This window comes from Cyrtonyx montezumae, unplaced genomic scaffold (genome assembly GCF_038088225.1).
Source record: "Cyrtonyx montezumae isolate F1298 unplaced genomic scaffold, pur_monq_1.0 scaffold_8, whole genome shotgun sequence".
In the NCBI taxonomy this organism is placed as follows: domain Eukaryota; kingdom Metazoa; phylum Chordata; class Aves; order Galliformes; family Odontophoridae; genus Cyrtonyx; species Cyrtonyx montezumae.
Window position 1 is genome coordinate 107,107,283 of NW_027072089.1, and position 26,538 is coordinate 107,133,820.

The 26,538-nt window shown below is 45.6% G+C and overlaps 1 protein-coding gene across 1 annotated transcript; it reads right to left on the reverse strand.

Moving 5' to 3' along the window:
- Positions 1–5,769: 5,769 nt before the first annotated feature.
- NR1D2 (nuclear receptor subfamily 1 group D member 2) lies at positions 5,770–25,614 on the reverse strand. The gene is made up of 8 exons (XM_065753228.1): positions 25,426–25,614; positions 23,240–23,500; positions 21,383–21,471; positions 20,262–20,406; positions 18,054–18,670; positions 14,564–14,749; positions 10,639–10,849; positions 5,770–6,470 (listed from the first exon to the last, which is right to left on the reverse strand). The coding sequence occupies exons 1-8, from the start codon at positions 25,439–25,441 to the stop codon at positions 6,274–6,276; spliced, it is 1,722 nt and encodes a 573-aa protein (XP_065609300.1). The 5' UTR covers positions 25,442–25,614; the 3' UTR covers positions 5,770–6,273.
- Between the last annotated feature and the right edge of the window lie 924 nt (positions 25,615–26,538).

Below are 26,538 nucleotides of genomic sequence, written 5' to 3' on the forward strand. Positions count from 1 at the left end.
ATCTGTCAGGCACAGAATGAGGATGAGGCCATGAATCACTGCAGCATAGCTGGAGAACCCATACATGCTGAACCTTCAGTGATTTCATTCAGTGACTATGAATTTAAATGATCCCCTTGCTAACCTGAGATACCAGCTCCTGCTGTTCAATTAGGATGCTGTTCCCACCAGCAGCAAAGACAAGTTTTCTTCAGCCCTGAGTAGACACCACTGCAGCTGGAGATGCCACAGCAGAGACAGGGGCTGGCAGTGCTCCCATGGAGGCTGCCCACTGTACCATTATATTCTTCAGCCCAACTATGCATTGCAGAAGAACAAGTCTGAAGGTTTTAAACGCAAAACTTGTCCTGCAGGACTACTTAGGAACGTTCTTTAGAAGTTGGCCATCATTCAGAGTTGCTGTCTTGGCAGGAGCTTCCTGCAGCAGAACTGGGTTCTTGCCACCCATCTGAACTAATAACCATAGAGTTGCCTACCACAGCAGAACGATGTGAACAGTTGGAGAAACTTGAATGTTTGACTTAACTGAACCAGACCAAAGCTGTACCTGGAACAGGCAGGCTGATGGCAGTATGGAGCTGTCGGCTAGAGGATGTCCTGCTCTCAGGACACCTTTTCTTGGCCTTGTGCTAATTCAACCCTTGACCGTTCTCCTTTCCTCAATCATTTGCCTTTAACAAAACACTGCTGGTTGCTTACTGGCCTTCCCCTCCATGTAAATGAGATCTGCCTCCTCCACTGGCCTGCAGCTATTCTACAGGGTGGCAGACAGCTGGGGGCCCTCATTAAGGATAGAGATGCACCCGGAACACCCCACGTGCCCCAGTGCCAGCTGTGCCAAGCAGTGGCTCAGGGCTTGCTCCTCCCCACGCCTCCACCAGGCACGGGTCGGCTGTGCGCTGGCACACAGCCGGAGGCCATTCCCAGCCGAGCCTGGCATCAGGCTGAGCCACTGGTGCAGCTGGGTGCCTTGGATTGGCCTTAATTATATTTTTGTTTTATTGTTTTCATTTCGAGCTGCACTCCACCAATGCTGTTGGTACATCTCAGCGCTGCACATTTGCTTTTATTCCAGCCTGGTGTAATTGCTCGACATTGCGCTGCGTTTGCCATTTTTATTTATTTATTTATTTTCCCTTTCCCCATTTTTTTGCCTCGGTGGGCATCGCTCCCATTCGCCCGGACGTTCCCATGAATCCGCCGCCCCGCTCCGCGTCCCGCAGTTCAGCCCCCAGCCCGCCCTGCCGCTGTCCGCTGCCGCCCGTGATGCCGGTGCCCGAGTGCCCCCTGCCCGCCGCACTGGCAATGACACGGCCCTCGTTGGAGCCCCGCTGCTGGCAGATGGAGCCCCTGGAGCCGTGAGCCTGGGGCTGGGCCGACCCAGAGTGCGTTTGTAACCACAGCACGGTTACACGCCTTGTTTCGTCCGCCTCCAGGGACCCCAGTGCCGCTTCTCCAGGAGGTTCTCTTTCCCGGAGCGTTGTGCAGATAAGCAGTCACCCACCTGGATGTCAGTGCTTGGATGGTGGGGGAGAGAAGAGGGCCTAGGGGGGTTCTGAGTTCGTGCTCCAGTCCTCCCTGTTGTGGGGCTGCACAGGAAAGGAGCCAGCTCGCAGGGGCGTTGTCAGCAGCTGGGACTAGGCCCGGCATAAAGGGGTGCGATCACTGCAGTCTCTGCTTATAAACCATCACTGTGAATACCTCCATTGAAGTAAACAAAAAACAAAGCAACATTTGTTTTAGCAGAAGCCACCCGAGGTTCCTCCTTCAGCCAGAAGTACATGCTGTCCTGGAGAGCAGAGCAGTTGTGCAAAGCCACACAGCTTGCTCTGGGCACCCAGGGCAGGCAGGCACAGTTCATTTCCATCGCCATAGGCAAATGCAGAGCTGCAGAGGCTCAGCCTTCTGCCATTAAATGAGAAGTGCTGGGACGTGTACACGCCTGCAGCAGACCTCCACTGCTCTGTGAAGGGCCCTGATAATGGTGGAGCAGCAGCTGCATAAGCAGTGCTTTGTTGGAGGGGACAGACCCATTTGTTCCTGATAACCATGTGGACCCCATCAACGCCAGCTCTGTGCCTCTCTCTCACTGCTGACACCGCTGTGTCATAGCATCACAGAATCACAGAACATCCCAAACTGGAAGGGACTCGTAAGGGCGGCTTATTGAGTGCAGCTCTTGCTCCACAGGACCACACAAAACTCAGACTGACAGCACTGCCCAAATGCTCCTTGAACTCTGCAAAGCTCAGTGCTTTGAGCATTTCCCAGGCAGCCTGTGCCATGCCCACCGCCCTGTGGTGCAGACCCCGTCCCCAACCCCAAGCTGCCCCTCCCCTGACAGCTCCATGCCGTTCCCTCGGGCCCTGTCGCTGTCACACACAGCAGAGCTCAGCGCTGCCCCTCCGCTCCCTGTGAGAGCTGCAGCCGCCATCAGGCCTCCCCTCAGCTCCTCTGCTCTGCACTGAGCAAACACAGGGAGCTCGGCTGCTCCTCATACACCTTGAATCTCCTCCAAACACTCTCTGTCCTTGCCCAGCGTTGAGGGCAGCTCCCCGCAGGGCACTCCCAACCTGCCCACTGCCAGAGGGGGCAGCCCCAGGCTAAGCAGCGCTCTCCCCTTTCCCCCAGACTCCACCCTTCAACTGTAAAACAAACAAAAAAAAAGGCGCTCAGTGATTAAAGCTCCAGCAGCTGCCTGCTGCTCTCACCAAGGAAAAGGAAGCACCAATTATTTCCTGGTACGAACTGTTTCTGGAATCAAAACACTCTGCGGTTCGGTTAATGATCATTCCCTCCTGCCCCCATACAACCAGTCCTTCAGAGGCCGCAGGATGGGGCGACGACTTGTCTGCACCTTCCTCTTTCTGTACTTTCACATCACCACGCTCATTCCTTTGTTTCTTAGCAAAATTCCCCATTTCCTCGCAAGCGTGCACAGGGCCCGGGCAGCGGGGTGAGGGCAGCTTCACAGCAGCACTGCTGCCTCCAAGCCCCACACAGACAAGGGTCAGCACTGCATCTCTCCAACCCAGAGAGTAACCTACCTGAAAAGGTAGAAGGTGGTGGGAAGCTTCCCCCTAAAAATAGCTCTCCGCCACGTTATTTGATGAGTTAAAACCCTCCTCATGAGCTATGGGCAGTGAGGAGCCCCACCCTGAGTCCTGATCTCAGGGCTGCCAGCCCCGCTCATGGCAGCACCCTGGTTTCCCAAAAACTAAACCACACATCTTTTAACAGTTACAAAGCTATGATCTTGAAATGCAGTGAGGGCATTTACCTCACTGCCTATTTTAATGAAGGAGCCCAAGACAAGCCTTTCAGTAGTAGGGGCAGGGAACAGCACCCAGCCCCAGCTGCACAGACAGCATGCTCCATCACAGGACAGAAGCCCGACCTCTGTGCCCTGCAGCAGCTGATGTCCATCACCGCTTTGCTCATCCCCACGTGTTACCCTACCCTCCCAACTCTATACAAAGAACACAGAAACAGCTTAGCTTGCTGACATAATGCCCATATTTAATCTTTTAAAACAACAAAAATCAAGAATAAAATCAAGAATAAAAATTTCATTTAAGTCATACAGTACATTAATCTTTCAGCAATGACCCAATCTACAGTACTCAAAATGCCTGCCATGAAGTCTATTATCTCAGCGTTTAACAAGTGTATAACCAGTGACACGGGAAAAGAAGAGCTCACGATACATGGCTAATACGAGGAGTTCTGATTTTCTTCTAAGAGTCCAGCTAGGGTTTGTAGCACGCAGGTCACTTCTGAACAGTACTTGGATCAGCTTTTGCATTCAGTCAATCTGTTTGGGGCTTCTTTCTGTTATACGAGTTTCTCCGTTATGTACAGGAAGATTTATTTCAAATGAAGTTGTACAAGTTCGATTATCTACCTATAGGCATACATGGTCAATCTAACTAAAAATTTAATAAGCAGTAATTAGTCCTGGTTATACATTCCTAAAGGCTTAATAATACAGTTTTAAGAAAAGAAAACAAAACTAAACAGAACACAGTTGTAGGGTGGCAACCTCTGTGAGAAGTCTTCTTCCCTCCCCAAACAACCAAAGGTTAACTTTGCTTTTTGCATTTGAAATGGGTCTACAAAGTCATTGCAGCTTCTAGATGATACAAGACATGTGACTGTGTCCTTTCTAAAGTCTGAATGATTTGATGCGTATCTCGGTGAAGCTCTGATACAAATAATACGGGTAGGATGCAGAGCATTAACAGGAATTAGGACAATATGCCCTGATAGCATATTGAGATAGTGATCAACAGGTGTTAGGCTATTATCCAGTGGTTCAGGCAGCCTGAAGCAGGGCAACGCTCCCTGCAGCAGCTGTGAGGTGCTCCTTTGATTTAGCCAAGGCTGAAGCTGGCTGTCCTCAGCTCCCTCCCACTCCCCACCCTCTGGGAACAACGCTTACCGACCTGTGAGCAGAAATCCCAGTCTTGAGAATGACCAGCTGACAGCAGGGTACTGAAATACTCACGGGAGGTCTGCAGCTGCACTGGCCCTCCTGCAGGAGCAAGTGTTCCTGTCACTGCTGCTCCAGAGCTGCTCCTGCATGGCCGGCAGGACTCCTGCAGTCAGAGGGCTTCCTGGCTTATGGCCTGAGCTACTGCACACATCTAAACATCACCAGACATTTAGTACAGCTTAGTTTAGCCCCAAGAGGGTTTCCCTCTCAGGTAAGCCAACTAAACACAAGGGTAACAGAGCACCTTCTTCCCACATTAGCAAAACAAACACTACTGCTTTGACTTTGTTTAATCTCTTTCTGGCATCAGGTCCTGCTACAAATGGCAAAAACCCATGGACAACTGCTTTTCTAGATGGAAAAAAAAAAAAAACACCAAAAAAACCCAGCAGAATCTCACAGATCTGCTTTGCAATTTGCTACTGGCATGAACACAAAGTCTCATTTGTTTGCATTTTTTTTTGTTTTGTTTTTGATTTTTTTAAGAAAAATATCCAGACCATCCAGTGCACCTTCTCTGCACATACGCACACACAGCAGTGGAGAGCTCCAGAAGTACAGACATGGGAACCACGAAGCCCAGGTTGTGAAGAGACACGGGGAAGCTCCCATTCCTATATTAAATTCTCATTTAGCAGTGAAGCAGCAAAATGACACATGGTAAGAAATAAATGGTCACAGAACACACACACACACCCAAATGCAACTATGGGTAAGCATTAGAACGTCTTTTTTTTTCCTCATCTGCTGTTATTCATCTGATAGTTTCCTTCTGGCTGTGCTGAAATTTTTGAAGAGCATCTGGTGCTTCTTTAAACATTAACAGAGTGTACGAACCTCAGTGGCCATGGACAACCAACCTCAGGAGTGCCATGAACAGCCATCTGCATGGAAGATTCTCTAGAAGCCATTCCAGACTCCGCCCTTTCGGTGCCACTCTATAATTTATTTTTTTTCAAATTAACAAACACAGCTTATTAATGCAAATTTGATGTTCTTCTAAAAATTAGAAATGCTCAGATTATTAGTTCAGCAAAATGCAAAGTGCATCTATTTGGTTCTTTCCGTAGATCACCTTCTCTTGTAAGTTTAAATTCCTTCACAGGTTAAAATATTGTGAAGAAATTATATGTATACTTTATGTATAGAACTATTTATATACATACACATATATACACACAACTCTGTACTTTAAAGTCATAAACACTCATTACTTAGCTATTTATATTATGTACACATGGCATGAACACGCTCAGTGAAGAGTTGGTGCGGGCTGAAATCATTCCATCAGGTTTAATGGAATAACGACAGTGAAACCATGAGTGAGTTACCAAGAGACACAGACATACATATATTAGATAAGGGAAAGACCAATTAAATCAGCTCTTTGATTTTCCTATTAACACAGGATTGTTCCCCCCGTTCCACATTCCGTATGTACACACGTAGCTATTCTGCATTCAGTTTACATGAGAGGGCAGTGGTGGTTTGTTTTCTGAGTGAAAGAACAGTCTGTATTTACTCAGGCTCATTGCAACCTCTTCTACAAAAGTTGCAGCACAGCTGGGCCTGGATGTCTTGGAGGACTCTGAAAGCTGCACTGATGATGTTAGCTGAAAGCACCTGCTGAAGCATTATTGCATGGTTATGGAACAGCTATCAATTGCTCACAGTCTGTGAACTCTCCCTCCAGCAAGTGGTACAACTGTATAAATACGTATTTTAGCACAAAACAGTTTAACACGAGGCAAGTCCAGGTACAAATGAAATCTAAAGGCCTATGGGTGAACTTTGAAGGCCAAGAGTTCTTCAGAGTGCATGTTGTTTAAGGAACGCAAGTCAGGTAGCTTCAAAAGCAGTTTTGTGAAAATAGAGGCTTCGTTTGGGTGATTTTTCATGATTAAGGTCCTTAATGCACGGATTAGCGTCTCCTGAAGTGCCTCCACAGAATTGACATTTTCTATTCCAGAGCGATCTAAAGAAGAGAGGGTAGATAGGAGAGAAAGAAGAGGAAAGAAGAGACAAAAATACTCAACAGATGTAGTTTGCAATATAAAGCCACTGTAAGAATTAACCCATTAGGAACAGAAACATTACCTATTTATGCCAGAAGTTTCCAACTCACATACCAGAAGTCCTTTTAAACATTATTTAGTATCAGCTTTGCAAAGTACTGAGCTCACGCTGACCTGGCAGTATTCAGTCACCTTTTCTGTTCACTTACCCATGTTTCCAGAGAAGGACGCACTGAAGCACATACTCAAACATTTTTGCTGAATCACAACTTCCAGCACAAAGAAGGGACACGGGCACTTGGAAGTAGACATTTCAAGTGCTTCTCAAGGTTGGACACAAAACTCTAAACTTCAGATTTGTGTTTGGATATGGAAATCCCACTCAGGACAAGTCACACTTGATTTTGCACAATGGGACTCCAAGGGGCAAAGAAATGTATAGGCCTTAACGTGACTGAGCACCATTTCTGACAGCATTCCACAAGCACGTACAATGAAACATAACGCACCCCAAAATTTCCAACTAAAAAGAAGGAACTTCAACATCAAGAAAAGTACTGAATTATTACATACTGCACTCACCTGGCACCTAAAGCACCTCTTCCAAGAAAGCAATATTTAAGTATATGCTTGCTTTCCTTAGCTGGAGTCTATGCAGTAGCTACAAATGATAAATTTTAAGCTAATTACCTCACCTACTAATCATACACAGTAGCTGTTCTTAAACTCCACGTAAATTTAGCAGTTCACACACATACACAAGTGATAGACATGACCAGGAATGTGCTTTGATGCATACATGCAGTTAAACACTGGGACACAGAACTGGGATGCAGTATTACAACAGTTCTCTGGAGTAGCACCGAGTCAGACTGTACAGAGTTGTCCTTATGCTGTCAGTGTCAATCTGATCAGAATTCTCAGGTGAAGAGAGTCTACAAAGTCCTCCTTGACTATTCAGTGCTGTTCCCTAATGTTATGGAAGAAGTATTATATAACCCACTTAAGGAGCCATTTTAAAGCAGTTAACTTTTCTCTTTTCCCCTCCCCCACAGAAAGACTGCTCCGGAACCTTTTGCTCTAAGAATTCTGAACCCTGATTAATATGAAAACACGATTATAAACATCCGTTCCACTCTTCCAAAAGAATTGGCCATTAGGTTTGATGGCTTTTCTTCTTTCAAGAGAATGCATGAGAACACCGAGCAAAAAGAAGCCTCTCTACATTTGTTAAGAAAACTACTCCACTCTCCCACCTCTGCAAAACTTCAGAGCAGGGATTATATCTGAATGAGATCATCAGGTGACTTTTCTCAAGAACTCTGTGCAGTGACAGCTTCCTCACCTCAGCAGGGAGGAAGAGGCAGTCCAGCCTCTCCTGGATGCCTCTGTTCACTCAGTGATGTCCCCTCTGCTCAATTAACTCATCTTTCTTCTCCCTCTTCAGTCTACTTCTGGTTGTGGTCAGCTAGATTTTTCCTCAGTACAATCCAAATAAGAGAATAATAGAGGGTGTGTATTCCCTTTTCATCACCCTCAGTTGAGAGATTATCTGGTCACTAGATGCACACAAACCACATTCTTTCAGCTTTGCTTCCTCTTTCTTCAGTGCCAATGATCCACCATACTATTTCCCTTCCACCTTCAACAACTGCAGCTAACTGAAGCCAGAGGCAAAGTATTCATCCAGCACCATGCAGAGATACTTCTGACAAGCATTCTCCCTGGCAGCACTGTTAATAGGCTTATGAGTACCTCTTTTTTTTTTTTTTTTCCCCCACGGATACTTTTATAAGCAAAAGTTAAGCAACTTTAAGTCTTTTTCAAAGATACTTTAAGTCATGCAGAAAGGTGTTTTAGACTGAATCACTTAAGCAGCAGTCATACACTCCTGTCTGCTTCTGGAGCTGATGTGCACCTTGACTACTACAAAGAAGATGAACAGGAGGGTAATTTTCATTCTTTGATGAAGAAATCTCAATAGCCTCACTCTTCTACTTTTAGTTCTTCTTCCAGCTATGGCTCTTTTCATTTTTGCTTGCATTTCCATGTTATCCTCTCTAACGCCACGCTTCATCTTTTTCCTCCTTTAACTGAGCTCCTTCTCCATGTTATGGCAAAGGACTCCATGCTTCTGCTTGAAGGATGAGATGCAGAGGATCTGTTTTTAAGTATTCTTAATCAGCAGCTGCCCACCATCTTTCAGCCCCTTCTACTGCTGGCAAACCCCTTCCCCAGAAATACCACAAGGTCATTTTCTATGAGCTCAGTCGGGGGCACTTCTCAGGCACCTGCTCAACTATGAAGCTTGCTCACTTGCTGTAAATCATGACTTGGACAAACATTTTGGTTCTATTGCAAGCTACAAGTGTGATGTCAGAAAAATCGTTGTATTCCTTCCGTGTTCTGAAGAGGCAATGACAGTCAAGGTTACCACTGAGCCTGAAACACGCCAGGTCTGGGCCCAAATATTAAAGACCACTAAAACTGTACTTCATAAAAACCTCCGTAAATATTATTGAAGAAGTCCAGAGAGATGCTGAGCAGACTCCAGATCAGCTCCAAAGGAAGCTGAGATAGGTAGCACAAATGTCCAAAGCCTGAGCCTGAAAAATCTCCAGCAGCTATGAGGAACCCAAATGCTTCATCTTTATGTACAACACTGTGTGTTGTACCTGCCTAGAACTGTTCCAGCTAGGTACTGTCCCGAAGCTGAGCTCCACTGGAAGGCAGCAAGAGCATGAAGTAGGATTTAAACAGCTGGAAAAAGGCAGAGAAGTGTGTTTTCAGCACAGAGTCTAACAGAGCAGCCAGAGCCAATCATATTCAAAAGAGACAGTCCAGAGCTTGTGATATTCTAGAGCCCTGCAACTGAACAACAGGAAGAACAGCTGTGGCCTAGTTATGACATTGCACAAGGAGGGAGGAGGCCTGGTTCTCACTCCTTGTTTTGAAGCCTATCTTTGGTTCTTGTCAATTTATTTTTGGAAAGATTAAAAAAAATGAAAGCAGAGTGTGGAAAAGCAACTGAAATCCCAATTTCTCTCTGCTACCAGAACATTTTTACTAACAGACTACAGTGCCACACTTCCTCACACTGCCCTTCCTTCTGGCTTTGAATCTAGCAGATTCCCTACCACCCACTGCTCGTTACCACTGTGTACAAACTAAAAGAGGCCACAGCAGCATTCCATCCTTTGCTATTAAATTTCAGTTAGGCCCTGTACAACACTACTAGACTGAACTGTCCCACCCTGTTTACAGAGATTTCATGTGCCTATGCACCACATCTGAGCCTGTAATGTCCCTCCCTAATAACAGACACAGGCCTAAAGCACTCCTGTCAAAAACCACTTGCTCAGGAGGTGAAAATGTCCCAGACAATGGCTTTTTTTTGTGTAAGAAATGGACACTGCCAGCATTCCTGCTAGCTACCTCTAGAGAGCTCCTCAGACAGATTCTGGCATCTTGTATTCCAGGCATCATATGTAGAGCTAATGTGCCTAATGTGAGGCTTTAGATAATGCTGCAGAAGTAGGTGCTTAATCCTCCTTTGAATCTGGACCAGGGTGTTCTGTCTATCCAGGGACTGAAAGAAGACATGAGGCTGGTGGAGATGTTAGTGGATTGGCAGACCTTTAGCTCTAAGAAGTCACGATGCACATTAATAGGGCTTTATGCTGACATAGGCAGAGATCAAACTCTTGGATTTAGACTTAAGGAAGATAGGCCAGTAGACTTCAGTGACCATAGTTGGAAGTAAAAATACTGCTTTATCCCAAGACTTAGGCTGTCCAAGTCAGAGCTAATTTCATTGATGGTGTCCTGTGAAACTTAGACGAGTCAGACAAATAGCTTCTGAACAGTCATTGGGCAGCTAGGAAATGTAAATTCTACAGAAAGAAGCAGAAAAGTGCCTCTGGCCACATTTTTCCCAGAGACAGTATTACATGTAACAGATGCACAGAAAAACAAATTACAGGCTGCTAGTCTAGTAGTGTAAAACCTACTAGACTGGACTTACACATGAAATAATAAGATATGCCATTTACAGATACACCAGAAATCTTTTAGTAGAGAATTGTATTCAAAACTGAGCAAAGATGTACATTAATTTTCTCTCCTTACCAGCAGATACCAGGACAACCGCTGTAAATAAACTCATCTCCTCATCACTAAGTTGCAGGGCATTTAGTTTCTCGCTAAACTCAAACATGGAATTGAGTAGATCACCAGCTCCCATTGAATGCAAGTCATCCACACTGTACTTCTTTCCACTGAGGAAGGTGACAGTACGCTCCCTTGCATCAAACAGAGATGCAAACCGTACCATTAAAACCTGGTGGAAGAAAAAACAAAAAGCAGAGAAATATAAGCGGATTTCTAGAGAAAGAAGAAAAAAATAAAAATAAGCAATTTAACTTAATTTAAATTCTCACTCTTATCAACAGCTGTACAAGCATTCCGTATAGAAACTCCCAGCAAGCTATCAAGCTGCAGATAACAGTGCAAGCTCTGTATTAGAGAAACAAGCAAAAAATAATAATTAGGGAGCAGAGACTGGGAAGGAGCTATAGAACATGAAAGGGAGGGAAATTAAAACTTAAGCAACAGACAGCTTCAGCCACAAAGACAATGCCATTCATAAATATGCCACTAGGACAACTTGCTTAAGCAGATGAACAGCCAAAGGCATACACAGCATTAGAAAAACTGTTTTCTTGGCCACACTTATGAGCAGCAAAGTAAAGGTACTGAACCAGATTCTTGCTTGGTGTAAACTGGAGCAACTCCACTGAAACAATGCAGATTTACACCACCTGGTGATCTGGCCCAGTAGGCATTCTTTAGGAAAGTACCATGCTGCATCACTGTTTCCACAGGAATGTTAATGAGCTCTGGTAGAAAGGAGCTGCATGTACAGCCTTAAAAAAAGGCTAAGAAAGCAGGGCTTGAGACAGCACCTGGTCTGTAGCTGCAGCTTGAAATACTCCTTTGGTAAAAGCACCTGGGCTGGAGCAGTTGACATATGCTGAACTTACCCCTCTAGGCTGAAATTTCTCTTGTGGTTTCTCAGCCGTATTGTGAAATGTTTCCCTGTGGAATGGCTTGTAGAGTTTCATTTGCTCATGTTCAACAACCTCATTTACATTTTCAAGGCTTAAGTTGCACACAAACACCTTCTTATTTAGTGAGAGTGAACCAACTCACACTGGCTGAAACTTCAGATTTGCTGTACCCTCTTGGCATGTCACCTTTTCTCATTTACACTATAACTGCATTAATTTAAACGATGTTTACTACAAATGAGAAGAACTGGGTTTTCAGCAAAGACTAGTGCCTTTGACAGGCTTAAAAAAAACAGGAGGGTTCAGAAAAAAAAAGTTTGAGAATTCACACATCATTCATGCATGTTACGTAACCTGCTGCTAAATATAAACAGCCAAACCACATGCAGGAATCTTGATGGACACATGAGCACTATATATTATTCACCTTAGTCACCTAAGCTGTATGTCTTTTGATGGCATTTACTACAGGGAGCAGAAGCCTAGGCTCTATAGAAGTCCTCAAAATACAACAAAAGGAGACTGGAAGTGCAGACAGACAAAGCTGAACCCATGCATTAGCAGGAACCCATGTATATTCAACTTCCCAGTTCAAAATGCTATTTCTCTTGAAGAACTGGGCTTTAGAAACATGAATCACTAACTTCAAATAATGAGGAACTGGTATTAATGCTATTCTTCAAAACTGAAGCCCATAAAGCTGTGTTGATTTATAATAGGGCAAAGCCCTCACAAAGAAATTTCGATGTCGCAATTCTAACTCAAGGAAGAACAGTTTAGACTATGGTACAGAACATCATTAATTCTTCCATCTCAAGCCAGACTCCAAGTCATAAATGCTGAGGACATACCTGATCAATCCTATCACCTAACTGTGGCAATATAAGCACATAAAAACTCCATGCTTGCTCGCTTCCCTACCACCTGCAGCCAAATTGCCAAGTTAGTGAGTCTGTAGCTCAACTGAACTACTTGCCCAGTGGATCCGAGGGGCTCATTAGCTCTAGCGTTAATTACGTGTGGGGCAGGGGAGCCCCAGACCAAGCTCAGCTGAGGTCCTCACTTTAGGCTCACTGCTACTCTCCAGAGCTCCCACACAAAGCCAGGCAAATGCCCCTACAATAGACTAAACTCCAGAGCACTCCCAGTTCTAAGGCAGACTTTTAGTTACATGTGTATGAATACACATAGCTACATTGCTTCTGCACCCACATTGTTTCCATGCACCTCCTCATCTTCAAATGATGAAGCGGTCCTCGAACACGAGCTGCTGTTAAGCACAGTGCCAAGACAGCCACACACGAGTGCTTGAGGAAGCCAAAACAGGCTTGGTGGCAGTAGTTTTACTCAGGATTTTCTATTAGCATGCAGATACAAAGGTATCCTAGTTTAGTTACCCAGAAGACAGAAATGACCACGTAGACAGCAGGCTTTGAAGATGCTTTTGCCTCTACTGAAATGGTTTCATTAACCCTGCTGTTCTTTTTCACTGCTCTGCAATGTTTTCTTTTTTTCTCTCTTGCTAAAATGCCACATAGGCTTTTTAACTCCAGGTACCAGTTCACTAACAGAAATAATTATTGATGTTTCTTATGAGTGAATTAATTCCCCTGGATATTAAAACCTTTTTACAGCAGTGCTTGAAACTGGCAAAAAGGCATGTGAATAAAGGTTTAGAAGAGCCCAAGATGAGTAAGTGCCAAGACAAAACATTTTACTTGCAAAACATTCGAGTTTGGCTTTAAGTTATATGAACAGTTCAAGCCTGATTTTCCACCCTCCTCTGAAGGCACTGGACAGTATCCCACTTTGCAGAGGAAGGAAATCAACATTTTTGTCTCATGTTAACAGCACAGCTGAGGCTGATGTAGTAAAAGTACTGCTCCTAGCTACAGAAAACTTTTAGATTAATATTAAAAAGTGAAGAATGAGTACAACAAGAAAAAAAATACATTACAGCTAAATGGAATAAACAGAGAAATGACACATTTCAGGCACCAAGTTTTCCAGTGTATCTTTTACCCTCCAACCAAGCTATCATCCATTTTAGAACTAGGCTGTGTAAGAGACCCAACCCATTATAAGAGAAATGCCTCTCCAAAGCGTCACCAAACCTGACTCATTCAGAAAAGCACACTAACATCAAATACTTGGGACTTATCTCTTCAGACCCTCTGTGATTAAATTTAACATTGATGCACTTATAAAATGTGAACTTTGTCAAACAGACAGTAGCTTGGAACAGCAACTAGAACCCTAAGTAATAGTTCCCTTCATGAAGCTCACTAATTATAAAAGAGCACCAAGCCCTCTGGCATCATTTTCAGTTTACCACTAATTCACATATATGTAATGACTGCAAGTGGGTGAAATTAAGCATGAGGACCTGGTAGGATTGAAGTCTACAGCAAGTTAGGCTGCAGCTGGTATATGGCATTACAGAACTGCAGCAGTTATCAGCTACAGTTAGTTGTCAGTGTTAGTGTCTTGGAGAATGCTGGAAGCTTCAGCAATTCCCAGTTGCCAAAGACCTGTGATCACGATGGATGTGCTGGCATTGGCATGGAACACAGTGGAAGAATGAAGGACATGCAGACTGATGAAAATATTCCTCTGCAGAATTAAGTCAATAGATGGCTTTCTAAACTATCCACCCTTCCAGATGGTCTGCTTCTCTCCAGGCTAAGCAAAGGTAGATATCAAAGCAACTGCTGCTACACAAAACAAAGAAGCTCCTCATTAACCATTTATTAATGCTCAGGGAAGTAGGAATGATAGAAGGACTAAGTACTTTTGAGCTAGCTGGAACAAGGACAGCTCACCATTATCTGACTGGACAGCACTGGACACCATCAGCTTAAGGAAAACTCAGAGTCGGTATCCATTTAAAAAAAAAAGTTACCTGATACAACACAATTCTATTGATTTTTTTCTTAAGGATGTTAAACTGACAGCTTGGCAAGCCTGCAATACAGTGGTCTCACCTCAAAGGTCCCAGCCTTCAGAAGATTAACCTGGTCATGTTGAGAGAGATCTCGGAACCCTGGGATGCGCTTGGCAAATTCCACCACTTCTTTCACTGCAGGAGTAAAGCTCAGGGAAAACTCTTCCCAGACTTCATGGCCGGACTTGTTTGGGTCCACATGGGGAGTCTTACTCATTGGGCAGACCTAACGTTTAAAAAAACATACAGAGACAACAACTCATAAAGATATCATTCTAAGTACTGAAAAAGTGTTGAAAGAAGCAGATTTATTCTTCAAGAAAGCTTTGCAATGATTCACAGAGATAAAAAACACAATAGCATTCTTCAGTCAACCCCCTAAGCAACTAGTTTTCCCCTCTTCTTTAAAAAAACAAAAATAAAAAACCCACAACCATCCAACCCCCCTGAAAGACACAAACTTTGAAAGCCCTTAGCAGTGCTTCTAAACATAGTTTATAGTGAAAGACTTGAGGGAATCGAAGTTGTGCCATTCTTCCTGATCTCACTCACAGCTGACACTTGGATTTCTCTTTCTTGTATTATCACTATAATCTTGCAATTCATCATGATTTCAAAAATGGCCTGTAATCTCACAGTCATACCACATTCATTCTCATAGACCTTTCTTGTTTTGCAGGCACTTCAAGTGATTCAGTCAAGGTGACCAAGATGTCAACACCAGACCAAGGAACTGAGCTGTGGTTTCCTGAGTCACAGGCTTACACCTTCATTACCAGAACAACCTTCCTACCTCCGTGTGTTTGCTTTTACTGGTACCACTGAAGAAAGACCAAGGAACTTGTATTCCAGTTTTGCTCAATCACAAGATGACAAAATGCTCTTTTAAGTAAACGTATATCAACTTTCCATAGGAAAGCCCAAATACATCTAATGAGATCAACACTTCACTTTATTTTGCAGTGAAGTTTAAAGCTTTTAACCCTCACTTTGCCCATCACTGAGGACAAGAATTCCTTTAAATATTCTTCAAAAGCATAATAAATGGTATATGTAACCTCACATCACATCATCAAAGCAAAGATAAAACAATGAAATAGTAATGCCTCAGAGTTTTACTGCTTGCAGGGCATCATGAGTCTGCCCAGCAATTCTTTGGTTCTGACATCCTAAGATCCACTATGAGAACATACCCAGCAGTGTGGTGGATGTATTTGATAGCAGAGATGGAAAAGCAAGATGAAGATAGGTATTTCTGTACTTCATTCCATCAAGTACCAGTTCCTAACTGGGCATTACACATGAGTAAAGGTCCCACCTTTCACTCTCCCCAAAAGGCAATCAAGAGAACTGCAGATTTTTTTGTTCAACTTGCAATTCAGAATGTTGCATTTCTGAGGACAAACCCCCAAATCCAACTATCACCTCTGGGCTGGAAGAAGACCTTTTTCATAAACTGAAAATCACTCTGAATCAAAACAAACTGTTTTTCACTTGGAAACGCTTTTGACAAAAGATCTAGACACACAGTCAGAAGCAAGGCTGACCCTAACCTCTGCTGAACCTCATGCAGTTATTGTCACAAACGTAGTGCTCTCAAAACATTAGGAATCTCTGTTTCAGCACCCCACTGCAGATTATAATAATTAAAAAAAAGCGTCGTTTTTTGTTTATTTTTTTAAACACTGTATTTGTTCACCCTAACCCTCATGCACATGGTCCTGAAGAGAAGCTGATTCTTCTTCCTCCCACGTATTATATCTAAGTTCTCTAAAGAAAGGTCTACCCAAGAGTCATTCCCATGGAGGACGTTTTATGCAGTCACTAGCTCTTCTGGAAGAAACTTTTTCAATAACAACTACGAGCAGAGCTTTCTGTTCAAGACAAAAGACACCATAAAATCAAAACAAAAGACACCATACCCCTGAACGTGTTCTCTGTACTGTTTCAGAGTCTAATTACATTCCCTTGCAGCTACTGACTCATTTTGGACAGATCCTGCTCTCATTGAATTATCTGGCAAAACTCTCGTTAATGTCAGGGATGCAGTGGGAGCGTGCAGTTCTCTGTTTGACTTGGTTTTGTTTCCTCATTGCAGGCTGTGTTAAACCTCCCTGCAGCTGCTATACACAGGTCAAACTGACTGGTTGAGTCTCTGCAGGCACAGCCACTCCCTGCCTGCCCACGCTGACAGGTTTAACCTCTGCTTCTCAGGAGCGCCAAGAATGCCATCGTAATGACTCCAAATACTTTCCCTGCAAGGAAGAAAGGCTAGGAATTACTATTTGCTGAGGTGCAGCACTCAGAGTCTGCAATTAGAGGTCAGAGCCTGATAGAGATGGCATGGTCCACATATGCAGATGTCAGAGAAACACTGAAATCCTGCCTGAAAACAAACAACCTCCATAACTTGGATGTTTTTCAGAGCCCTGCAAGCACCTGTGAACAATCTTTAAAAACCAGAAGGAAGAAAAAGACTTGGAGCTCAACCGCTTCAGAAAGGCCGAAGGTTTGCACTTCTCACTAGTAATGCAGGATGAGCACAAGGATTCCCTCATCCCAGGCAGTTCTAACGATAAAGAGGACAACCTACTTTAAAGACTTAAAGAATCAGATGCCTGAAAGGCAGAGAAACAGCAGGTGCAATGTAAAGGGGAGGGACCTTTGTTAAGGAAATAGGAAAAATCCAAGAAAATAAGAATGATTTTTGTTAAGAACTAAGTTAGAAAATGGTCCGGCAAACCATTCTAAGATACCCAGAAGTGTATTCAGAGCCTTGCTTGTGCAAGCACTGTGAAGATCCTGAACTTCTCTTAAGTGGCTTAGCACTGTACCTTCCTTCTGCCTCTGTTCAGATTTGAAGATGTGCTAAAGGAGGAGGATGCTTAACCTATGGATGCTCACTGCACCTCTACGTCACGTGGCATGTAATTGAATAAGCCCATTCCCATAATAAATAACATACAGCCTACTCAAGAAGAGATATTTTAGGTCACAATAGCAAGATGCGCAGCTTGTCTAACTTGAAGCCCTAGCCCTGATGCTTCACTTCAGAAATATGTTTTTAATATCTTTACAGAAAATACAGCATATCTGACTGCATAGATTATTCTAAGATGAAGTCTTCAAAAGGTTTCACGGAAGAAGCAAACTTACAAGCTCATAACAACCACTTTCATTTCCAAAATCAAGGCAGTCAGGAAAAAAACTTGATCTTCAACCAGTACTCTTGGATATTAGTCTAGTTTCTGCTGGCCAGAAACTGAGCTGAGAAACTCCATCACTTGTACATCTTCAAATCCTACACACAACTGGAGCCATTACTCTCCCTCATCCCTGGTTGTGCTCTTAAACTTGTACCACTACATGAAGTTCCAGCAGTTATGCCAATTAACTGTGTGCAGCTTCTCTGACTAAGAGGGTACAGCTCAATCTATTCCAAAGTATTAGTACTCCGGGTTTAAGAAAAAAAACCACAACAAAATCCTATCACTAAGCCCTTCACCAAATGAACTATGATGCCAGTATACCAGATGCATTCTTCCTCCCGTGCTGCAAGAGTAACTGGTGTTTCTGTTGGGAGAAAAGACATCTTCTGGGATTCTATCACACAGTCGCTGAGTGTAACCGTTGGTGAAGTTCATGCAGTGGCCATTTGTGAAACATATGGCATGCCCACTTGGATAATGCATTGTGCTTCTCCCTTTGTACTGTCCTCCCAGGTGCTGCTCACTGTCAGGGTACTGAGGGCCACCGAGCCCACTAACACAGTGCTCGCTGCTCAACATATATTGTTCAGTGTTCTTTGACATCCTCTCCCCACTCTGGGACTGCATCATCTCTGCTGGGTTTTGAGAGTGTTCTTGGTTGTACATGAAAGTATCTTTGTGGGCCCTAGTGACCATACCAATCACCTCCTCCTTAGCCATGTCAGAGCCAGGAGGAGGAGAAGGGCTTTTGAGGGTTTCCCGCTCTTGTTTGGGTTTAGAGGAAAGGTCTTCTTGAGGTGCTTGATCTTGATGTTCAGCTAATGCTTCATTGGGTAAGTGACTGCTGAACTGACTGTTCATCATGGTCTTCATGGCACTCTGCATTTCAATCAGCATCCTCTGTTTTTCACGTTTAGGAATGCGGCCAAATCGAACAGCTACGAAGGAGGAGAAACAAAAAGTTAGCCAGTCCTGAAAGTGTTAGGACAGGCACAGTCATCAAACCAAAATGAAAAACAAAGCGCGCACATACACAAAATACACGTGCCAACCAGTAACCTGGCTTTAAGAGCTTCTACTGATCTCACTAATACTATAGTAGGAGTATTACCACTGAAGTCAAACAGTTTCCTGGGCATAGGATAAGCATGAGATATATGCTGCTCTTTACATTCAAAGAGAAGGCAGTTACAAAGCACAGTCTGTCAAGCCTCTTCCCCTTTTGCTACAAAGCAAAGGACTACATACACAGTTGTGTTAGTTAATTAAATGGCAAGCTTTAAGATGGGATTGATTAAGCTAGTACAATTTTGTGTGCTGACAGTCAGCTCAATTTACACACAGTTCATATGGTATTTAAATATAGGTCCTACAAGACAACTCCTTACAACTCAAAAAAACAAAGAGAAGCAATGCTGAATTAAGCTTACCTTGACAAACTTTTGTGATAACTTGGCCTTGACAAGGACATTTTCTGCTGGTAAGGGGATGGGCATCATTGTGGCTGCAGCACATCTGACCCTGACTTGGGGAATCTACAACTGCCTTTAGCTTCCTACCCAACCACAGCCTTACAAGGGCTTGTAATAAGTTCTGATGATGCAATTATGTTCATGGAGTAGCCCATCGTTAACGTAACTAAACCCCTTTCATTAAAGCAGGTGCAACCTTGTGCACAAACAGGCGCCTAGGGGACAAAATAACTCCTATGCATGACAAGAACTCAGAACAATTATTTTAAATAAGTTTTAAACACTCCACCCACTGAATTATTAACAGTCCAAGATTCCTAGTTCTTGTGAAATAAAAATCCAGAGTAAACCAAAAAGTGACACAGAAGGAAGAGCTCTGTTTTATAGCAGTAAGTTGTAGCAGACTGACAAACTACACTTAGCAAAAAATAGGTCAGGAGGAGTAGATAGTCAGCAAGGTGACCAGACACTCAGCTCAGCATTATCCCTTCCTCCCCACCCCAAGAAAAATAAAAAGAATAACATACATATATGCTTGATCTGTGCACCCAAAACTAACTCCTTCAGCTCCATAGTGGTTACTCAAAGGCTACCCCAACTATCTGAACTCCAACAGGTCTGATACAACTCATACTAAAAAGCTGTTCCATTTAGTTAAAAATAAAAAAAAAAAGTCCTGCCCAGGCAGAATTCCCTGTTGAAAAAATAACACCAACAAAGAACCTTGCCAGGATTCAGGAAAGAAACAGATCAAAACATTACCTCAGTAAAACAAGCTCAAGACTCCTGTTATATCTGCATCCCTAACAGACCACTGCAGCGCACCTTGTTCCATCAATCCCCAGGGAAGGGAGGACAGTTCTTTGGCCTGTATTACATTACCAGGTCAGGACACTTACAGGGCAAGGTGGCAAGCTGATCTAAGCGCCCTTGGACAGGGAGTCTGTCTCTGATAGTATGATCAGCTGCATTTCTGTCATTAAGACTCTCAGCAATGAGCTCTGTGGTGGGCAGCATATTCACGCGCAGAGGATTGCTGCACAGTTCAGGAACATACCATCTCTTGACATTCCAACAGACAGACATTTTTTGAAACGACACTGCTGGCATCTGTTTCTATTCATTCTCATTATAGAGCAGTTGTTATTCTTCAAGCACTTCTTGTACTGGATGTTTTGCTGAATGCTTCTTCTGAAAAAACCCTGTAAAATAGCAACAACCCCCCCCCCATTTTTATTACAGAGCATGTCAAAACCTCCTGCCAAGATACACACCTCTGTAAGCACAAAGAACTTCACCTCACCTCATCAGCTGCTTCAGGCCAACAGCCTTAAGTAAATTTGAAATAAAAAAATCTTGCTATTCCTAATGACTTACTTCCCTTCAGCGTGTGATCTGCATATAAAGTAAACTAGTTATGATTTCTAACTATAGGAGATGCTAAGTTGCTTCCTGCATAGCCAGTATCTATAAGCTAAATACTTTACTTTCCATCACTGTAGTTAGGAGATATGCCCTCAAATTCCCGTGACATCAAATGCAGAGGTGAAAGCCAAAAATGAGTCTTTTTTACTTCAGGTCTGTTTCCAGACTATGGAGACTATGTTACTGCAGCATACAACTTTCAAAGGCAATTCTTCCACAGCTTCTACCCAAAAACTGATAAAATTCATCATGGAACATACAATCTGCAGTGCTACAGTATCAAAAAACATGCCTCCGTTGATGCACAAGCATACAAGCATCTAGTTTTGTTTTTTACTCCCATGGTAAAAATAACTGCCTTTCCAAAGCCCTGTTCCACATCATCCCAGGTTACAACTCACATACCCACTATCTCCTAATGCAGTTAATAGTCACGTGTTGCATGACACGGTCCTTACCACCTGTCTCCAGTTCTTGTTCTTTGCCATGTACTCCAGGTCAGGCAAGACTGGATAGAGGGTGAGAACAGAAAGTACTGGAGAGCTTGTGAAATGCTGTGAATTGCTCTGAGGCTCACCTTCTCCTACAACACATCCAGTGCCTGAAACTCCTCAGATTTAAGTTTAACAGAGAAGCATGGCAATATTTAATTATTTTCAGCATTATCATTGCTTTTTCCTGGAGGAAAGAACCATGAAGAAATGCCCTGGAGGGCATTTCACCAGGAGGAAGATGAGAAGAAATAAACCTCACCTTGCAGCCCTCGCAGGCATGAACACCATAATGAAATCCTGAAGCAACATCTCCACACACCTTGCAAAGAAGGACCATTCCATTGAATTCTAGAATCAGAGCAGAAAATTCAAGGACACAAAGTCAGTGATAACTGCAGGAACACACCTCCAGCTTTTTAAAACCCATACCAACAGCAAAATATGTCAGGTCAGTTGAACATACAAAAAAAAAGTACCAACAGAAAGTAAGAATGTATAAAAGCCTTGGAAGTTCAGAAGGTAGCAGTGTACAGGAAGGGAGGTGGGGAAAAAAAAAAGCAAACAACCATGAAGCACTCAACAGAACAGGGAGAAAGCATGTATTCACTGGACTTTGAATCACTGTAGCACTGTACTCATTTGTAGAAAAAGAGTCTGCTTACACTTAGCATTTTAAAAGGATCATTTAGGTAAGTAGGCCACAGAAGCCTTGGCTCAATCTGTCTTTCCATCAGGACAAGGAAGCACATATAATGGCTGCAGTTTCCTCAACTGAGAGCAGACATCTTCTCTCACGCTCTTCAGTTTGAAAATACCTTCTGAGCTCTGTAAACATATTTATGGGTTGGCTTTCCAAGTTTCTGCCCTGTTTTAATTCAGTTTATCGATAAATATTCTTTACAAATCTTTAGCAACGGCCTAACTGATTCTGGCAAAGCAAATGGGAATTTTACCAATGACTTCAGTAATCACAAAGTTACCTTAACACCGAGTAACAGACACAGCTGGAATTACTCCAGCAGAACCATGTTCTATTAGAAAAGCAAGTTCCTTTGACATCTGTGTTTCTCTTGTGAAGTGAATTTTTGTAACGTTTTGAAAAAGAACAAAACCATAAATGCTCCATGTTTTATATAACCAAAATTGAGCTAAACACGTTACCTACCTAAACAACTATGGTCTACAGCAGGTTTCATCTTCAGGAACCCCTGCTGCCACCAACAACTTAGTTGCCACTACATTTAAGAGCAAGTAAGGGTTCTTACTTAGTGTTACTTAGTGTAGCAACACTGAGAAGAAAGGAAAAAAAAGACATTTTTAAAGGTAGAACTATAACACACTAATTATAGTTTCCTAGCAATTTAAAAAGATAAAACAATTTAAGCCCATTTAAGAATCCAGCTTTCAAAAGTCTACTCTGATCTCCAGCTAAGCGTTTGTGGGTAAAGTCATCCCAGTATTTAACGAGTCCTGTCCTTCCAAAACTATTCAAATATATTTCCTTGTTGTGGTCTTCTCTGACCAACAGAGAAAGTATGAAGCAAATAGTGGTAGCTAGACTGCTACACATATTTTGCAAGGCTATTCTTTAGTTTGAGCTTATGATGAAATACTGATAATTCATTCATTTAGTTCCTCAAAGAAATTTAGGGAGATGGGAGGTCAGTGGGCAAAGGTAGGAGTATAAAAACTAAAAAAAAAAAATAAAAGAAGGAAGCCAGATTCGCAGGACAGCTCCATAAGTAGTCCTTCAGGCAAACTCCAATCATGACTATCATTTCATTATTCAAAATACTTTGAGATTACACAAGATTACTTCATCACATTTTTATTAAGATCAATTCTCATTGGTCAAAATCTGCAACAGAGCAGGACTGTATTTATGGGCTGTTTGTTCTAGCAGCAAGGAGACCCCCTCATCTACTCGCGTCCATATGGTAGCACCCTACCACACATGTAACAAAAATTAAACAAAAAAAAAATCACAAGGCTTTGCTACATGCTGTCAGAGGAAGCCACAGAGAGGACCTGCTTGTAACGCATAGAATGTATAGCTCCACACAGTAGGGATGTAAAGGGGGAAACCAGCAGTTTCACAAACAGGCACCAGACGTACTTGTGACTCCATTATGGCCTTTTGTCAAGCCAGCAACACCCGACTGGCTTGGTTTAACAGCCTCCTCTAGCCGGTCATTCTTTGGTGCCCCATCGGAGCCCTCGCTGCTCCGACCATTGCAGCCGCTTTCCGAGGAGGAGCTGTTTGGAGAAGATGGCACAGGCGAAGAGGACGACTGGAAACCGCTGTCTGAGCTCTCGCTGTGACATGAGGCTGGGCTAGATGCTGAGCTCGAAGAGCTGATGTAAGCTATCACACCCCCTAAGGCAAGAAAAAAGGCGGCATGTAGTGACATAACAAGCAGACATGCACCACGGCCATGTGAGCCACGCCATGACCCAGCACCGCCAGACCTGGCTGTCACGTGTTCCTGGACGCACTCCTTTCCAGCTCTCCCTCGTGCTCCTTCCTCCCCATCCGTGTGCAGCGACTGACCTCCAGATCTGACCCATCCGCCTCCCTGCTGCAGCAGCCACCCTCGGTTTGAGATTAGATAAAGCGACGGGCGGAGCAGCAAGCCACATGTGGGCAGGACAGGCCACGGGGACAGGGCACACAGCCCAGGGAGGGGGGTTCCCCGGGTGCCCTATGAGCAGACCTTGTCTGGAGTACACGTGGAGGCTGGGGAAAAGGCATGATCTTACAGCGCTGCGGATCAGAAAGCAAACAGGCTAGGTTAGGGACAGAAATAGGGCAGAGCACGCAGGCTGCAAGCTGGAGGCACAGAAAGGAAGGGCTGGGAGGTGCTCGTGATGCAGAAGGGAAGAAGCAGGCAAAGGAAAGAAACAGCACTGCAGCCTGGTTAGCCTATTTAATGTCATGCGTCCTATTGCAAGCTCTTGCAGCACCTCTAGCAGCAAAGAACCCAGTTGCTTGCCCTGTGCAGGGCCCAGGAGGACAGAGACTGCTCGCAGACTGACACTTGAGGATGAAACAGCTTTTTGTCCTCAGGCAGACACAGAAGCGGTTCTGCTTCTTTTCCTTGCTTGTTAAGAAATTGTTTTCGCTTCACCTGAGTTTGTCTTTAAGACTCACTATTCCAAAAGCCAATACAAAAGCATTTGATATTTCACATACAGAAGTTCAGGAGCAAAAGCCATGCAATTGTTTGAACATACGACAGCCAGCAAGGTCAGACTGGACCACACTCTAAGCAACCTATCTAGCTGCAGATGCCCCTGCACATTGCAAGGGAGTTGATGACTTTTAAAGGTCCATTCCAACTCAAACAATTCCATTCTAGAGCAAGCATTGCCCTAGGCATCTCCGCAGGGAAAACTCATCACAGTGGAGCGAGGAGTGTCACAACAACTGTCACAACGGCCATGCACTGACTTTCTTTGAAGGAAAGAGCCGTCTGTGGCAGTGGAGCCCCTGACCAGGTGACAGAGGTAGCACGGGGGGGTCGGAGCACTGCCTCACCCGCCAGCCTCCCTCCCACAGCCCAACGCTGCTGTTACACAACCCTGGGATCCCATGGAAGCGCATTCCGACGCCTGCCTTAGCGCCCTGCTCCCCCCTAGCATTCACTTTCCCTACCAAAGGGCACTCGGCCCACGCACCGCGGGGGCTCAGCCCGGGCAGCCTCGGACAGCCGTGCCCGCCGCTGCTCATCCTCACCGCCCGCTACGAAGCGCTGTGCCCGCGCTGTCCGTCCGGACGCGGCCCCGCCGGAGCCGGGCACGGCCGCGCGCCGTTACACAACGCCCCCCGCGCGGCGGCACCGGGCCGGGCCACGTGAGGGGCGCACACGGCCGCGCGCGTGCGACCTCCCCCCCGGGCCGCGCTCCCTTCCTCACCCCGGAGCGGAGCGGGGCGGGGCCGGGGGCGCCGCAGCCCCACGTGCCCCCACGCGTCCCCCTGCCGCCGCCGCCCCGAATGTAGGTCACCCAAACGGCGGCCCGCCTCCCTCCCGCCCGCCTCACGTGTCCGCGCCGCCCGCCGCCCCGCGCCGCCGCCCGCCGCTATTATGCAATGCGCGCGTCACCGCCTCGCACGGCCAATGGGCGCGCACGCCGCGCGGAACGTAAACACAGCGCGCACATGGCCCGGCCGGCGGGGCCATGTGAGGCGGCGCGCGGCCGTGCGCCCGTCCGCTGGGCCGGGGTCGGGGCCGCGCCCGGAGCCGCCGCGCCCGCAGCCGCCGTGCCCCCCACCCCTCCGCCGGCCCGCGGCGCCCCGCTTACCCGCGCTGACTTCCATGGCGGCGCTCCGCCGCAACGCAACGCAGCGCCACGCAGCGCTCGGCCGCTGCTGCTCCGCGCGTGCCCCTCGGCCGCGTTACATACGCTCCCGCTGCCGGCTGCGGCTCCGCGCCTGTCAGAGCCGCGGCCGCCCGTGCCCGCGCGGCGCCCTCCCCTTTACAACAAAAGCGAGCGGCGGCCGCGCACAGTGCGGCACCGCCGGGCCCGCCCCGCCCCGCCCCCGGCAGGCCCCGCCCCGGCCCCGCCCCGCCCGCCCCCCTCACCCAGTGACACACTTTCCGCGCCGCGCGGGGCGGCGGCGCTCACGTGCGGCGGGCGCGTGCGGGTGGGGGGGGGCCGCGGGGTGACGTGGGGACAGGCGGCCGCCGTTCGCTCCCGAGGCCGCCCCTCACAACGATCCCGGCCTCCTCCCGCCTTGCTGGCCGGCACGAATACATGTCTGCAGTAGCTCCCCCTTTCCTGCTAGCTTCCAGGTGGTTTATTTGTAGGGAAAGTTTTGCCCCATACTAAGCACGCTGTCCCTTTGTTCCCTGAGGTCCTGCAGCACAGCGGTGTCTGACCTGAGCTCATCGTGCCCAGAAACTGTGTGGGGAACCAGAGCATCGAACTGACAGAACTGTTGAATCACTAAGGTTGGGGCAGGTCTCTAAGACCATCAGTCTCATCCAGTCATCAAGTGTCCCCACCGTACCCGCTGACCACATCTCTCAGTGCCACATCCACGTGGCTCTTGAACACCTCCAGGTGCAGTGACTCCACCACCTCCCTGGGCAGCCTGTGCCACTGCCTCACCACTCTTGGAGAAGTATCCAACCTGAATCTCCCTTAGTACAACTTGAGGCCATTCCCTCTCATGCTATCACTGTTATCTGGGAGAAGAGGCCAACCCCACCTTGCTACAACCTCCCTTCAGGTGACTGTAGAGAGCGATAAGGTCTCCCCTGGGCCTCCTCTTCTCCAGGCTGAACAATTCCAGTTCCCTCAGCCACTCTTGCGCTCCAGATCCCTCACAGCTTTGTTGCCCTTCTCTGGACGTGCTCCAGGGCCTGTCTTTCTTGTAGTGAGAGGCACAAAACTGAACACAGCATTTGAGAT